Source organism: Camelus ferus, chromosome 14 (assembly GCF_009834535.1).
Source record: "Camelus ferus isolate YT-003-E chromosome 14, BCGSAC_Cfer_1.0, whole genome shotgun sequence".
NCBI lineage: Eukaryota > Metazoa > Chordata > Mammalia > Artiodactyla > Camelidae > Camelus > Camelus ferus.
The window spans coordinates 23586828-23603241 of record NC_045709.1 but is presented as its reverse complement, the minus strand read 5'-3'; the positions used below and the strand labels follow the sequence as shown (position 1 = coordinate 23603241).

At 56.2% G+C, this 16414-nt stretch overlaps 1 protein-coding gene across 5 annotated transcripts in view; it reads right to left on the bottom strand.

The window, feature by feature from the left end:
- Nucleotides 1–495: 495 nt before the first annotated feature.
- Nucleotides 496–16414, bottom strand: part of LATS2 (large tumor suppressor kinase 2) — a 33475-nt gene continuing 17556 nt past the window's right edge. For 3 of the 5 annotated variants that reach the window (XM_032496467.1, XM_032496466.1, XM_032496468.1), the window contains 7 exons: nucleotides 12864–12996; nucleotides 10650–11989; nucleotides 9191–9773; nucleotides 8074–8256; nucleotides 6736–6842; nucleotides 2970–3409; nucleotides 496–2556 (listed from right to left, as the gene is read on the bottom strand). In XM_032496467.1, coding sequence (XP_032352358.1) covers nucleotides 2544–2556; nucleotides 2970–3409; nucleotides 6736–6842; nucleotides 8074–8256; nucleotides 9191–9773; nucleotides 10650–11989; nucleotides 12864–12996 — 2799 coding nt within the window. In that variant the 3' untranslated portion in view covers nucleotides 496–2543. Of the gene's footprint in view, nucleotides 3410–6735; nucleotides 6843–8073; nucleotides 8257–9190; nucleotides 9774–10649; nucleotides 11990–12863; nucleotides 12997–16414 lie in introns of all 5 variants that reach the window. The other 2 variants (XM_032496470.1, XM_032496469.1) reach the window with 2 other exon arrangements.

The following is a 16414-nucleotide window of genomic DNA, read 5'->3' as shown; positions in this document are numbered from 1 at the left end:
GAGAAAGAGCAAAACAAAGAAGCAAGCAGCAAAAACGGTAACACCAAGACGCCTGGAGGGAACAGAGGCCACGCGCAAAGCGGACGAAGAAACCCTTTAAATGTAAGGGGTAATGAACACAGACAGAAACCACGGCAGGCTGAGGAGAACAAGAACAAGCTCCTGAGAGTGAGAAAGGCGAGACCTTCACCCCCAAAGGTCTGACATGAAATCTGAAAGTAGAATAAAAACACATGGACAACAGGCGTAAGAAACTGAGAGCATCACTGAGGAGGTCCAGCCGCAGGAGTCAGAGAACCTGCGGGGAGGGTGGGGCTTCAAATATGCAAGGACACTTCCCAGGGCTGGAGGGCACTCATCTCCCGGCTGCGCCCTGCGTGCCTGGTGGACAGAGACGGTCCTGAGGGCTGCCAGGCAGGGAGAAGAGGTCCCTCAGCAGGACAGAGAGTCAGGGAGACAAAGGACTAATGCCTCCAAAACGCTGCACGACTTCCATCCTAGAATTCCATGTTTATTTATATTTTCAATAAAGTAGAAAAGGGACATTTTCAGACGTGCAAGAACTCCAGTGTTTTTCCAGACATAAATCAAGACAAATGAAGAGGCATTATTTGGCAAAACAGGACCCAACACAGGAAAGTGACCGAGAGGATTCCAAGGCGGTGGCTGTGCGCCAGGCTGGACGGGCGCTGGTCCAGGCTGCGGCCGGGCTGGGCTGGGCGCACAGCTCCTGGGGAGCAGGCTGGGGTCCGATGGCTCCGCTGCAGCAGGGACAGGGAGGGAGGGAGGGACAAAAACGCAAACACCTGTGGTTTCAGAGAAAACAAAGCAATTGAAGCAACAAGGTGATTATTAAGTTCATGTGGACTTTTTTTTTCGGTATAAAAAAGGGGCCGTAATCACATCACACACTCTCCCGACCTGGAGTCTAAGGGCAGTGAGGCCCTGCCTGGCCCGCCAGGATGGGGTCAGGGGAGGGCGTCTCCCGGGGACAGTACTGCCCGCTGGTGACCACACGATTGTAACTATTCAAAGACCAACCCAAAGTCAAACCATTGCGTTTTCTCAGTGTCTTAAAACCACCGACCCTTCCAAACCCGAGGTGGGCTATTACACTTGCCCTCCAGTTCTGCCGCAAGCAAGAGAATGAGCTCCTACGCACGACTGACCCGGCACCCCACGTGACCCACCCAGCAGTCCTGATGGGGCACACCTGTCACCACCTTCTGGCAGGGACGCTGGCTCACGGAACCACACGCTGAACTGGATGCCGAGCTGTGACCCAACACACCCCAGCCCCTCCAGGACAGGACCCATGTGGGGGCCCCTCCCTCGTGCTCCCCTCCGGCTCCGTGGGGATCACGGGGACAGCCCGGGGGAGTCACAGTGCGCCAAGAAAAGCAAAAGTTCACAAATTCCAATAAAATCTGACTCCGAGGGATTTGGATTCAAAATTTTAATAATAAATTGTGCCAGTAGAAGCTTTTCAAAGGCAATGATATATCAATAAATAATAGTTACACTGAGTTCCTGAGAAAGAACCTACCACATGGAGTCCGTCAGAGCGTAAATACACGGCGTTACTGTGAAACAGAGAAACCACGGGCAGTCACGACACGGGCCACTCACACAAGTGTAAACCAGTACACAGGAGTCTGTTTGTGACGTTCAGACGTGGACAGACTTTTAGGTGTTGCTGCCTAGATGTACGCTAAGTAATGGCTACATGATGCGAAAACCTTCAAGGAAAATATGTGGAATAATATAATGAAAAATATGATGCATCAGATTTTAAAAAACAAAAAAGGATTGAACTTTTTACTCAAATATAAATCACTTTGAATAGGAATCATACTAATCTGAAGTAAGAATATTCTGTGTTTATCTATGCAGTTATATACACACCTGCGCTTCTAAGAAAGCATGTATGGCTTACTTTTTTTTTTATTCCAACGTCACTTTCAATAATCCTTGCAGCTTTACAAAGGTTAGAAATAAGACTGATACTTCAAAGCACACCGGAGAGGATGCGGGAGGACCTGGGGATCACGCCTCTCCGCGCCTGCGGCCAGGGCCAGGCGGAGAGCATCCCCACGGCAGGACGGACAGGGTTCCGCCAGGAACTTCATTTTTTGGCAGAGCTGAGTTCATCCCTTTTGACGTATACAAGTTTAGTCGAGGACAAGCCCCCCCAGAGAATTCAGTCACACCCAAGACACACACACAAACCTCACCGCGTCTCAGTTACACGTGCATCTCCTCAGCAAGACAGTAAGGGGCACGACCACGGCGAGGGGTCGCCACACGACGCAGCGTCACACACGGTCCAGGAGGTCTCACTCAAAGACACTCGGTAAAAACGTGTTCACAGAGCCTGCTGTGAACGGCAAGACACGGTCACTTATAAGAGAAAACCCCTGTCCACGCAGCGCTGCCTCCACACCAGACGCCTGAAGCCGCCCTGCGCGATCGCCCGCTCACACCTTCCACTCCACGCTGATGCACAACAGCGGCAGAACACGACAACAAAAGCAGCTTTAACATCATGTCGCAAGTCTGAAATGTGGGGAAAATAAAAAACAAAAACCACTGTGTGAATAACACGTATCAGTAACATCAGAACAGTGTTATCTTTTTTTTTACATTATTGCACAGAGATTTCTTATCACATGTTCTTCAGTTTTACGTCCTTCCCTAAACGTGAGCAAGTGCTGTGGGCAAAACACAAATGCAGAAGACAGCAGCACGACTGGTCAAAACCGGTCCCTATGATCTAGTCAGAAAAATGGCTGAAAACAAAATAAGTGCTCTTTCTAAACTGTACTAATTGTAAAAAATATTGTTTTAATGCCGTGAAGGTCCTCAAAAGCCAATTCAAAGCCACGCCGACCCCCCCCGGCCCCAACCAGACCCTCAGACGGAGCCCTCCGCACGAAGCTCTGTCTGGCCGGCCTGCCGGCTACACATACACGGGCTGGCAGCCCTCGGCCTGCGCCCCCGGCCCCGCCGGCTTCGGGCAGCGGAACGGGTGGCCGTTGTCGTCAAAGAACCTCCGGAAAGTGAACTCGTAGAAGGCGTGCTCGGGGTGCCTGCCGCCCGGGGAGGCGAGCGCGTCCCAGGCCTTGGTGCTGTCCTCGCTGCCGGCCTGCCAGGGGCCCTCCTCGTCCACCGGGTCGAAGTTGGAGGTGTCCATGGGGTGGCTGATCTTGGGCACGTAGGGCGCCGGCTGCCTCCGGATGTCACTGGAGAAGTCGACGGCGCCCAGGAACGGGTGGGCCTTCAGGTCGGCGGCTCCGTTCCGGCCCAGCCGGTGCTCCGCCGAGCAGCACAGCTTGGCGATGAGGTCCCGGGCCTCAGGGCTCAGCTCGGCCTGGGCGGGGATGTGCAGCGTGCTTTCCCAGTTGACCACCTGCGGGGACAACACACCGCGGGTTCCTTCCTCCTCACCCTCGCAGCCGGCGAGTGCTGCCCCGGGACGGAGGTGAGAGGACCCGACTGTGTCCCAATGTCACCACATACCAGGGAAACGCAAACCAAAACTACAGCAAGGTGTCACTCCACACTGTCATCCGAAAGTCCACAAAGGAGAAATACCGGAGAGGATGTGGAGAAAAGGAACCCTCCTGCACTGCTGGTGGGAACGCAGTTTGGTGCAGCCATGATGGAAAACAGTACGGAGATTCTGTAAAAAGCTAAAAACAGACCTGCCCAATGATCCAGCAGCGCCCTCCTGGGTGTGTATCTGGGGGGAGCTCTGATTCAAAAAGACAGCTGCACCCCAGTGTTCACAGCAGCACTATACACCAAAGCCAAGACATGGAAACAGCCTAAATGTCCATCCACAGATGACTGGATAAAGAAGTCATGGTACATTTACACAATGGAATACTACTCAGCCATAAAAAAGAATGAAATAGTGCCATTTGCAACAACGTGGATGGACTTAAGAGATTGTCATACTAAGTGAAGTAAGTCAGAGAAAGACAAATACCATATGGTATCACTTACATGTGGAATCTTAAAAAGATGACACAAATTTATTTATAAGACAGAGACAGACTTACACACATGAAAAACAAACTTACGGTTACCAGGGGGAAAGGCAGGGAGGGATAAATTAGGAGTTTGGGATTTGCAGATGCAAACTACTGTATATAAAATAGACAAAGAACAAAGTCCTGCTGTAGAGCACAGGGAACTAAATCCAGTACCTTATAATAACCTACAATGGGAAAGAGTATGAAAAGAAATATATGCACATGTGTAGCTGAATCACTACACTGCACACTTGAAGTTAATACATTACAAACCAACCATACTTCAATTAAAAATAAAAATGAAAGAAATAAACTAAACTAATTGAGAATTTTTAAAGAAATAAATATTAAAAAAGAAAAGACTGACAGTTCCATGTTGGGAGAACAGAACAGATGCACAAGGACCTGAGCAGCTACCCCGCGGTCCGCGTGGCTGTGGCACAGGTGAGGGCGCCCCAGCACACAAACCAGGAAACCCGCCTGTCACAGATGCGCGTCTCCGTGAGCAGGACGCCTAGGGCACTGCTTGCTCATGCGTGGAGCCGGGGCAAAGCAAGGCCGAAGTAAGCGGGGATGGCCTGGGGGCAGAGGTTCGAGGGCAGCTTGGACCTGAGTAGGTGGTCCAGCAGAGCCAAAGCTGTGAAATTCACAGACAAAAACAAAGGAGAATCTTCATGACACCGGATTTGGCAATGATTTCTTGGATATGATACAAAAAGCACAGGAAATAAAGTAAGTATGTAAAGTACATAAAATAAACTTCAAAGGACACCATCGACAGAGTGAAAAGCACCCCATGGAATGGGATAATAAATTTCCAAAGCATGTCTCTGATGAGCAATTAACACCCAGAATACATAAAGAACTACAGCTCAACAGCAAAAACACGAACAACCTGATTAAAAAAGGGCAAAGGACCCGAACAGACACTTCTCCAAAGAAGACATACACTCAGCCACCGAGCACAACCTTGCTGATCCTCAGGGAGACGCCAACCACAGTCAGACAGCACAGCACGCCCACCAGGAGGGCTACTATTAATTAAAAAAAGAAAAGAAAAGCAAGTGTTGGCAAGGAGGGAGAAACAGGAGCCTCCGTGCACTGCCGGTGGGAACACAGCCACTCGGAAACAGCATGGAGGCGCCCCAGGAAGTTACACTCAGAGCCACCGTGGGACCCGGCAGTCCCGCCCCGGGAAGTACCCAAAGCAACTGGAAGCAGGCCCAACAGCTGTTCACACACTCACCCTCACAGCAGCACCACCCGCAGCAGCCGAAAGGTGGGGGCAACCCAAATGTCTGCACCAGAGGATGAATAAATAAACTGGAATGCTGTTCACGTGCCGTGTAATACTCCTCAGTACTACACGGATGGAATGTTATTCAGCCTTAAAAAGGAAGGAAATCCTGACACCTGCTACAACACGGATGAACCCTGAGACATTACACTAAGTGAACGAAGCCAGTCGTGAAAGTCACGTGATTCCACCCGGCCGAGGGAGGGTAACTTCACAGAGACAGAGACGAGGTGGGGGGGGACCGGGGGCCGGGGGAGGGAGGAGGGGAGCGCCGGTGACCGACGACGGGTAAAGCTCCTGTCTGGCAGGGTGAGAGTGCAAACAGGTGGCGGGGATGGTTGCTGTGAACACTGTGAATGTACTTAATGCCACTGAACTGCACAATTAAAAGTAGTTAAAATGGTAAATTTTATCACAGTTTTAAAAACTAGGCTATTATCAGGCAGGCAAATCGGTGAGTGGTTCAGCAATTCAGTTAGTATACAGGTAATACCAAATTCCAATTTTACTGTTGCTGCAGCGAAACCAAGCCTTAATTCAGGGTTTCTCTAATTTAGGGAGTATTAATTTCGGGTCTACTGTGGACTCCGGGCGCAGGAATGCTTCCTAGGACTGTCAGTGACACACGGAGGCGGTGGCTGTCTGCAGACTGGGGCCTGCCTGAGGACGTGAGGAGAGAGCCCGAGACGGCTTCCCCTCGCGGCTCGCAGAAGGAATCAGTCATGCTGACGCCTTGACTTTGGACTTCCAGCCTGTGGAAGCCTAGGACAATAAATTTCTGTTGTTTAAGCCAAAAAACTAAAAAATAAAAATTGAATTGTCAATGAACACATAAGAGCTTTGTTCTGAGATGTCCCAAAGATTTCATCAGATTCCCTGCGCAATCCCCCTGAAGTAACCGAGCCATTCATTTCTGAGAGTAGATGGCCATCATTCTAGAACTATTAGCATTAAGTTACTTGGCAGGAAAACTTTTTAATTCCTTGAGATGAGTATTAGAAATACGCATAGTGCCTCACCGCATGAAGCGGCAGCGAGGTAACACCCAGCAACACCCTGACTCCCTCCCGCACGGTCCTCGGAGCTTCGGTCCTGCACGGGGAACCTGCCGGCCTCCCTGCCCCACCCGTTCCTAGCTCTCACCTGGGAATTCCAAGAGGGCAGCTGACCGTGGTTCGAGTAAAACTTCAGACACACGTGCACATCAAAACTCAGGTCTGACTCTGCGTCTCCACTTATTAAAATAAAAACTGTCCATCAGGGTAATAACAGTATTACTTTTAAAATCCCATTCTACATCACTGACACTCCTACACTACTCGGAATAAAAGGTCAGTTGTTGTCCTGGCTCCGTCAGAAAGCCACGTGCCTGCAGCCCGCAGACCACATCTGCTCAGTTACCTTCAGCTGGGTTTCTGTGGGAGTTGGGGCCAAAAAGGGCGGCTGCCCCACCAGCATCTCGAAGAGAATCACGCCGACACTCCACCAGTCACAGAGCTGGGTGTACCCTGAAAGACAGAGTCTCACTCAATTCCAACGTGCACACAGGTTCTTCTCAGAAATCCTGAAAAGACTCATTCACTGTTAAGCGGGACAGCACCGAAGTTGCACGCGTGTTACCAAGTGCCTCCCGCACAGGGGCTCAGAGCAGAGCCATCGTGTCGTCTTCAACCATCAGTCTGTGATAAGCACAGGCTGCCTTTGTAATAAGACTTCTTAATTTAAAAAGATTACTGTGACCATTAGTGACAAGACTAGCCGGGATCTTAAGTTCTTAAAGAACACAGACAGACACGGATTAAAACAGTAGAAACCACAAAGCAGAAATGCTGTGGCCCGTGGTCAGGTGAGGTGCATGCTGAGGGCTGCCACAGGGCTCTGGGAGGAGGGGAAGAGTGTGGGTGAGGAGGGAGGGACCCCGGGGTGCAGCCCTCCCGGCAGAGCAGCCTGACCTTCCTGGACTTTCTCCCATTTCCCTGCAGGGCCCACATCACAGTCCAAGCCCCGAGTCCCTGCCGAGGGCACTGCCGCCACCCTGCCGCCGCCTCCCGCTGCACATGGCGGGGAGCGGACACGGGGTGTCCTCACCACCCGCTGTCAGAGGTTCAGCTCTCACAGTGGCCGTGGCCGCCTCAGGTCACACGGCCGACAGGGAAAGCAGGCCTGGCCGGGTCCGCCAGCTCCAGAGACTTGAAGTGACACACGGGGACACGTAGGCCAGCGGCTCAGATCCACACACCTCAGTTGCGGGCCTGCAGCCGACCGTCAGAGCCCCTTGTGCACGGGCAGGCGAGTGCTGGGGCATGGGTGCCTGTCGCCCCCAAACCCTACCCTCAAGGCCCTCAAGGCCCTTCTGGGCTGGCAGGAGCTGGAGGAACCGTGTTTGTACTCTCAGCCTGACAACAAGGCGGGGGCTGCGCTGGGAGCCTGGGACCCCAGAGCCCCGCCATCACACGACTCTCAGAACCAGCCCTGGAGACACCCTCCGGCCTCCAGGCAGGAGGTCCACAGCTGCACCCGGTCCAACACGCCCAGCCCAGGAAAGGGCAAGTGGACGCAGCCGGGAAGCAAAGGCGGCTCCAAGACAGAAGGCGACACCAGAGGCTCGTTTGCCGAGGAAATAGTCCAACCCTCGGCTCCCACAGCACGAACTCAATGGGGTGCGTGGAGGCTTGGAAAGCAGGAGCGGGGGCCCTCAAAGGTCACCCCCCTGCTCAGGCGCACAGCTAGAACACACACCTTTTCGGAGGAGCACCTCCGGGGCGATGTAATTTGGGGTCCCAACCAGGGAGTGAGCCAGGCACCTCTGGTGCTGCCTCCGGGCTCTCTGCTCCAGGGTCTTGAGCCTGTCTCCGCAGCGACAGCTAGACACGTCGTCCCAGAGGTCGCTGGGCTCCATGCTGTCCTGCCTGGTGTGGGTCCCTTCCACCCCGGAATCGGGGCAGTGAGAGAAGGATGAAAAATAAAGTTAACTTTCACTCCTCAACAATGCAGCAAACCCACAGCTTCAAAAGGAAAAGTAATCCGACTCAGCTCCTGACACAGTGAGAAAAGGAAATCTCCCACAGCTCTGCCCGTGGTCCTGGGCCCGAACCCGAGCCACGAGGTCCACACCAGTGCCAAGGCGGGACCACGGTGAGGCGGCCGCAGGGCTGTACCCTGAGCCGGGCGCCCGTGCCGGGTGCCCTGTGCTGGATGGTGGTGTAGTGCCAGGTGCCCCACGCCAGGCGAGAAAGGCCAGGTGACTGTGGGATGGCATCCCCAGCGCCTCTCAGGCCCATCGAGAAAGACGAACAGCAGCCGTTTGACACACGTTTCAAGATGAACGTGGAAAAGCATGAGGGTTTAGGAAACACGAACACAGACGACGTCAGTGCCAGGAAACGGGAAAGGATTAAGTGATTAAGGGTTAGCTTGAAGTAAAAAACAGAAGCTACAGTATTAAAATAACTATTTCAAGAATCCAAGCCAAAATTAGATGGCGACCCGCTATGTCTGACTTTCCCAAGCAGCAGAACCAGGGGGTGCTGAGCCCGACCCACAGCTACGTTCTGCCCACAGGCGGATTCCGGCCGAGAGGGGGCTCCTTGGCAGGCCGCGAGGCCTATTTTCAAGGCTCGTTTTAACAGGGCAGAGTGATGGCTCCTCAGCGAAGCCCCAAGACACCCTATGACCTACTGTCCTAAAAATATTTTAATAAAATTTGAGTCTACTAACTTAAAAAAAAAACCTCACATCAAACTAACTCTTCAGGGAGAAAAGCCTGTCACACCAAACTATGCCATCGCACAGCGACAGGTGATTTCAGCACACGAGGGTCCCGGGCCGGGGGCCGGGGGCCGCTGGAAGACAGTACCTTTCTGGTAGTACTTGGAATTGTGAGTCCACCGGAAGCCAGTGCAGAGGCCGAAGTCCGTGAGCTTAATGTGGCCATCCAGGTCTATAAGGATGTTGTCCGGCTTGATGTCCCGGTGGATGAAGCCCATCCTGTGGACGCTCTCGATGGCCAGCGTCAGCTCCGCGATGTAGAAGCGGGCCAGGTGCTCAGGGAAGACCTCCATCCGGATCAGCAAGCTCATCATGTCGCCCCCCGGGATGTAGTCCATCACGAAGTACAGGCTGTCCTTGTCCTGGAAGGAATAGTACAGCTTGACCACCCACTCGTTGTCCGCCTCGGCCAGGATGTCCCTCTCGGCCTTGACATGGGCCACCTGGTTGCGGCTCAGGACGTCCCTCTTCCGCAGGGTCTTCATGGCGTACAGGGCGTGCGTGTCCACCTTGCAGGCCAGGCACACCTCCCCGAAGGCGCCAACGCCCAGGGTCTTTATCTTCACAAACATGGACTTGTCCATCTTCGCCCTCTTCAGCCTATTGTAATTGGACTCCTTCTGGTAGAGGATCTTCCTCATCTGCTCCTGCTCAGCCTCACACAGTCCCGCCTGTGGACAGAGCACAGTGAGGGACAGTCACGCCAGGGGCTGTGCAGCAGGGCCCAAGGGGACACGCCCCACAGCAGGGACCAGCCTGCCTGAGGAAACAGGGGCAGAGGCGGGGCCCGGACACCACAGGCAATGTATTTCCTGCTTTTGCTCCTCAAATCCAGAGACACAAATCTGGACTCCAAAGAGAAGCACAAGAGAGCTGTTTCTCTAGGTGACTTCAGACTCTAAGAACTAAAGGAAACTTCTAAAGGAGGCCTGTGGGAAAGGGGACCACAAAATTCCTCTAAGGGCAGTGTAATAATTTAACAGTTCAGGGGAAAATGAGTAAACTAACAGAAAAAAAGTCAATGAAAATGGGACAGCAGAAAGTAAGAACACAGATTTTATTCTTAGAATTTGAAGCCACTGGCCTTGTGTTATTCAAATTTACTGCAGCATTTAATTCAAATAATTTAATTAGCAATTACTTTCTCTAACAGTTCAGCATAAACTAAGGTGTATTTCAGACATTATTTGCTAACCAGAGGCTTAAAGGAAGGAACCGACAGGTCACTGCGAGATGTACTTTTCCTTATAAATCCCACAATTTCAATTCATAAAACCTCAAACTTGGTTTCTACTCTTTCAAAACATTTTGTTACTAGTTAGTAAAACTGACGAATTTGTCAGGAATAAGGAAGCAACACGAAAATGGACTTGCTACTGCCCTGCGGGGCACGTGACGCCCAGCTCCCCATCCTGAGAGGGGACGTCCAAGCTGTCCCCCAAAACCAGACCCCCCCCGAGACCACAGGCCTACAGGGAGGTGCAGAAGGCAGAGCCAAGCACCCCGGGCGGCCCGGCCAGGCCAGGCGGGCGGGGTCGGGGGCTCACCTTCGCCATCTCCTGCTCCAGCTGCAGCCTCCGGGCCACCTTCTGCTGGTGGGTCTTCAGGACATTCTCCACGTGCTGCTCCATGAAGAACTTGAACGCGCAGGGCGAGTAGCTCTTGACGCGGGACTCCCTCTTTTCCTCGGCCCTGCTGCCCCTCCGAACCGGCACGGGTGACGTCTGGATCTGCTTCTTGTCTTTCCCTGTCTTCTCGCCTTTGGCGCCCTTCTGGCCCTTGTCGGCCCTGTCTGGGGGCTCAGTGGCCTGGCCCCCCAGGAGGCCCTGCTCCACCCCCGCGCACAGGCGGTCCACGTCACTCTGCTCTGGCCTGCTCTGCAGCAGGAGGTGCTTCGGGTAGGGTGGGGGCCGGCCTCTGGCCTCGGTGCCCCCGTACTCCACATCCAGTGGGTGGGCGCTGGCGCCCCCCAGGGTTAGGGGGTGCTCGTCCTTGGAGGCCAGGCTCTCCCCCGCGGGGGTGGGCGCTGGCACCCAGGCCGGGTGGGAGGGCCCCACGGCTGTCTGGGGCTCAGGCCTCATCACGCGGACGCTCTTCACCGGGTGCAGGATGTGGGCGGCCGTCACGGCTGTCACAGTGTTAGGGGAGGACACTGAGGGCTCGGCCTTGCCTGGTGCTCCCGCCCGCAGGGGCACAGCCACCGGCTGCTGGTGGCTGTTGAAAGAGTTCGTCCTGCTGGGGACCGGGCCTTCGGGAAGGAAGGCCACAGGCTTCTGGAGAGAGTCGCGCCGGGTCAGGGTGGCTCCGGGCCACTGCTGGGCTGAGGGGCTGGCCAGGTCGTACAGGTCCACATTCAGGCTGCTCCTGGAGGGTGTGACCAGGCTGGGCGGGGGGCTGTCGCCTGCAAACACGGGCCCCCGGGAGCCGAGCACGTGCACCTGGTGGGCCTGTTTGTGGTGAGGGTGGGGCGTGTAGGCTCCGGCCGTGGCTCCTGTGGGCTGAAACGCGTGGCCAGCCCCAGGCGGCACGGCCGGGCCCTTGGTGGCCAGGCTGGCGTACCCGCCTGCCTCCGGCGGACTCTTGCTCTGGAAGGAGGGGCTGCGCTGGATGCCGTAGCCCAGGCCCTCCCCGGGCACCAGCAGGTGGGGCCGGTAGTGCGGGCCCTGCAGTGGGGGCGCCTCATAGCCTTTGGGCTGGTGCTGCCGGCCGGGCCCGCAGTGAGGGCCGGCGCCCGCGAAGAGGAAGTCCGAGTACTGGCGGGGCGCCTCCTCCAGGGCGGCTGGGCCCTCGTAGGCTGCCCCGCTCATCTGGGGGTAGGGCGGGAAAGGGTCCCCAGCTCCTTCAAAGCTCGGCCTCCGTGGCACAGAGGTTGGCGCGAGGCCCTTTCCTGCAGACAGAGTGGGAGGCAGCATCAGAGGGTCTGCCCACGGTTCCACAGGCTCAGCCTCATGCCCGCTGTGGCCCTGGGGCTGCTGCTCCGGCTCTTCCACAACCAGAGGCCCTCGGGAAGGCCACATGGGCAGAGCCAGGCTATCTCTGAGTCAAGAGGCCTTGCCCAGCCCATCAGAGACCCTCCCAGGAGTGCCTGGCAGAGCTAAGACGCTCACGGCCGTCACGTTAGCAGAAGTCACAGCCAAATGACAGCTCTGCTCCAGGCTAGCCGCTGCATCACCGAGCCTCCATCCAAGGCAGGTGCAGGGGTGTCACGCGGATGCAGACCCCAAGCCCCAGGCATCTTGACGGGGTGGCAGCGAGGCAAAACTTCTGCTCAACATCCTGAATCCCTCATTACCCCCAGGGACTTCAGGGCCCCAAAATGGTCCCGTCTGCTCTACCCGCAGAGAAACACTCGGTGATAGCCAGCGAAGCAGGCCGTTTGGTGCCAGTGCCTCGGGCCCTCCCACACAGCTTCCCAAGGCCTGTGGTCTGGACAGACCCGCCACTGGGCAGCCTGTCCCCAGAGGCTGCACTGTGGAAGAGAGCATGTTTGAGGACGAGTGAAATCAGCCTCTTTCTCAAAGACTCCTCCCCAGGCCCAAGAGAAAGGACATTCTTACTCTCAGCCTGTTGGCTTGCCTAATTTTAAAATCCAGAGACTTTTTCAGTCTTCCATAAAACAAAACAGACCGACTATACCGACCAGGTAGGAAGTACCAGCCAGCTGCCGGGACCCACCTACCCACTCGGCCCAGGTCTGGCAGGCCGGCTCTGTTCTCGGGCTCCTGGCAGGGAGGAGGCCGCCGCCCAGCCCCATGGCTCACCTGGGGAGGTCTGCTTGACGACCCGCACGATCTGCTCCTTGCCCGGCTCCAGGTAGCCCATCTTGCTGATGAACTCCAGGGCGGCCTCGATGCTGCGGCTCCCGGTCTGCTTGAGGGCCCTGCCCGCCATCTCCTGCCGGCACAGAGATGCCCCATCAGACATGCCAGACGTCCCGCCTGCCCCGCACCCACCACGGGGACTTCACCTCCGTGACAGCCAGGCCAGCAGACCAGTCTCCAGACCAGCACTGCTGGGGTCGTATCCCCACACACCCTGAACTACAGACCATGAGGCCAAGGTCAGGAACATGCGGGAATCCTGATGGTGGACCTGGAAGAGCTGTACATTCTGCTTCCCCTAGAAACTGTCTGCGAGTGGATTGACAAATTCTGGTTTGGGGACAACCGCGGGAGTCAGACAGCTGGCCTGGCCCCCCACCCCAGGCCTCCCCTGGGATGGGGCAGAGAGCTCACCGCATGCCTCCAGTTTACAACGCTCTGTGCTGGCCACAGCAGGGGCCCTGAAAGACAGGCACTGAAGGAGGCCTTGCAGCAAGGCCAGGATGGGCCCAGCAGAGCTGGGCAGGGCGACCCTCCCGCCGAGGGAGAGGTCCCCGGGGCTGGTCACAGAGGAGCCGGAGGCACAGCTGGCTTTTCAAGGGCAGACCGAGTTGGGCAGATGGAAGGCCCAGGAGAGAAAAGGTATCCCTGGCAGGGGGCATAGTCAGAGCAGAGGCCTGGGCAGACAGTGGGGAGGGGCCACAGCCTGGGCCGACTGTTGGGCCAGTTTGAAGGCAGCGGCAGGTCAGTGAGAAGACGGATCTGGGGCAGAGGCAAGAGCGCAGGGCCCCGCGCCAGACGGCACCAGGCCTCCCGCGCAGGCCTGCTGGGGCCCCCAGCACACACCCGTTCCTGTGCAGGACAGCAGGTCCTCTGAAATCTGGCTTGTACAACCCACCACAACAAGCAAACACACAAACCCACAGGAGAGTTAACTGGGCCTCCCTTTCCAAAGTCTCTAAGACAACCTCTATGCCCCAGGAAGCGAGGAAGGAACTCCCGATGGCCCCTTCCAGGGACGCACAAGCCCGGTGTGCGGAGCCCTGGGGGACTCAGCAGGAAGCCCGTGCCGGACAGCACAGGGAGCGGCGCCACGGGCCCCACAGAGGCAATTCTGGGGAAGCTCTGTGAAGCACCAGCCGGAGGAGCAGAGGTCCCTGGTCTCCCCACACGGAGAAACCTGACACTAAGAGACACAGGCTGACGACCAGACGGGGGAGGGCTGGGGGTGGACCTGGTTCAGGGAGGCAGGCAAGGACGGCGGGCGGAGAGCCTGGGAGGACACGGCAGGCCCGGATGCTCTGAACTGGACAGACGCGGGGCTGAGAGGCCGAGGCCGGGCTCCTTGCTCCCCTGCTGAGCGGGACTCAGGCTGGCCCCGCCTGCACTGACCCCGGCACCTCTCAAGGTGGGCCCTGAGGTCAGCACCAGGGCCCCAAGCTCAGGACGAGGGTCCAGAAGGAAGGGCTTGCCAAGCTCTGCACCCTTGAGTCTGAACCTGCACTGCTGACTCTCACAGGGGTAGAGAGAAGCCACCAGAGACGGAAAGACGACGGGCCGCTGGCTACTGTCTTCGGTGGAAGGGCTCAGTTTCTGTCTCAACTCACGATGCGAAGAGAGAGGCCACAGGCCATGGGGGTGAGTGGCACAGGCGCCTGCGAAGGGCAGAGGGCAGGCTCGCCGTGGGAGGACCGCCCGCCGCCTGACCAGATGCACGGAGGACTGGCCTGTGCTGTCACCACATCAGGACACCAGAAGACAGACCAGCCGAGCAGCAACATGCGCTCACGTGATTCTGCAAGAACGGCTTCTCCTGTCGGCCACAGTCAGCCTTGGCTCCCGAAACGAGGCTGGCAGAGTAGTGAGAGGACGCCCCCAGCAAACCCCACCGGTGAGCTTCTGCCGCGCACCCCCTCCAGCCGAGAACAGCACGCGGGCCTCAGTCAGCACCCCTCAGACCTGCCAGCTCCGAGGGAGGAGTGGGGTTAAAGGGGCCTGCGCGACCCTGTAGACGCACTGACCGTCCGTGTCCCTGAGACTCCCGCTGGGTTCCCGGGAGGCCCTCGCAGACCTGCGGGACCTCCGTACTCCTGGGTGCAGACCAAGCCTTTGGGGGGGAATCTTCCACGTGGGGCGCAGCCCCCGGGCACGGCTGGTAGGAGGACTCGGGCCTGAGACAGAGAGCGAGCCGGGAGCTGTGCACGGGGCCCTCAAGTCTCGGAATCACCCTACAATGCAAGTACTTGTGTTTTACCAAAAGCAGGAGATGGAGGCTCAGGACAAGCCATCGTTCCCCAAGTTCACAGAGTCGGGGAGACCTGCCTGGAGAGAAAGGAGAGGAATGCACACGGAACGCTGACGGCACCAAGTAAAGTCAGAGACACTCAAATCCCACTTCCAGAGAAACCCCCCATGTTCACAAGAAGACCCGCAGAAGCCCCTGCTGCACTTCTGTTTACAACAGAAAACCGGGAACTATTTAAACACACGTCAGCAGGATAATGAGCACGTCGTGGTGGTACCGTGACGCATGCAGTACAATCCAGCAAGTGAAGCGAACTGGAGCCTCACCTGTCAGCAGGGACAAGTCTCAAAAACGTGACGTTGAATGAAAAAAAGAAGTTGCAAACTCACATTGTATAAAGTTTCTTTAAAAAGTATGAAACACTACTGTAGACGGGTCAGAGTGTGCACACGCAGTAACAGCACAAAGCACGGGCGGGAGTGAGGGGTGAGCCCAGGACAGCAGCTGCCTCCGGGCAGGACACAGGCTGCTGTGCGGGGTACAGCATTTCTCTAAAGTCTCTGAAAGAAAGGTGCAAGATGCAAGATTATTCTCTCTACGTGCATAACGTTTGAAGTGTGACCCCACCATCAGCCATCACCAGCACACTTAACCGTAAAACCAAGGTCCGGTCTGCCTGCCCCTTCACAGCCCCCCGTCCTTTCCCTGGTTCGTGATGAGTGAACAAATGCAGGAATGAAAGAACAAATGAGACACAGCACAGCCCCTCCTGTGCTGGTGTCCCCACCACATCCTGAGCCCCAGGAGGCAGGGACAAGTCGTTTCACATGTGACTCACTGACCGAGGTGCCGAGAGCCCATTCTCCCTTGGCACCTGTGTCTGCCTTCCAGGCGCCCCCTCTCAGGCGACTACCCAGAAATCTCTCTTGCAGATTGGCTCAAGTTCTCTGCTGGACAACTAGTCTCAAATAGTACTGACCGTGGCCCAGCAATGAAAGAGTCACCTAAGAGTTTACCCACCGGGTGTAGCTTGCGGGTGAAAATGCAGAAACAAGCCGGGGCTTGAGCCCCTGCCAGCTGGGGAGGAAGCCATCCAGGTGCTCCTGCAGCCCCGAGGCTGGACGGCGCTGAGCTCCGCTGTCTCTGGGATTCGATTCCCTCGGACACACTTTTCCAGGTGTCAACACTGAGCTGGAGCTGTGGCAGAGGGCTCAGAAGTCACCCCAAAGCCCTGGGACCAGCTTCC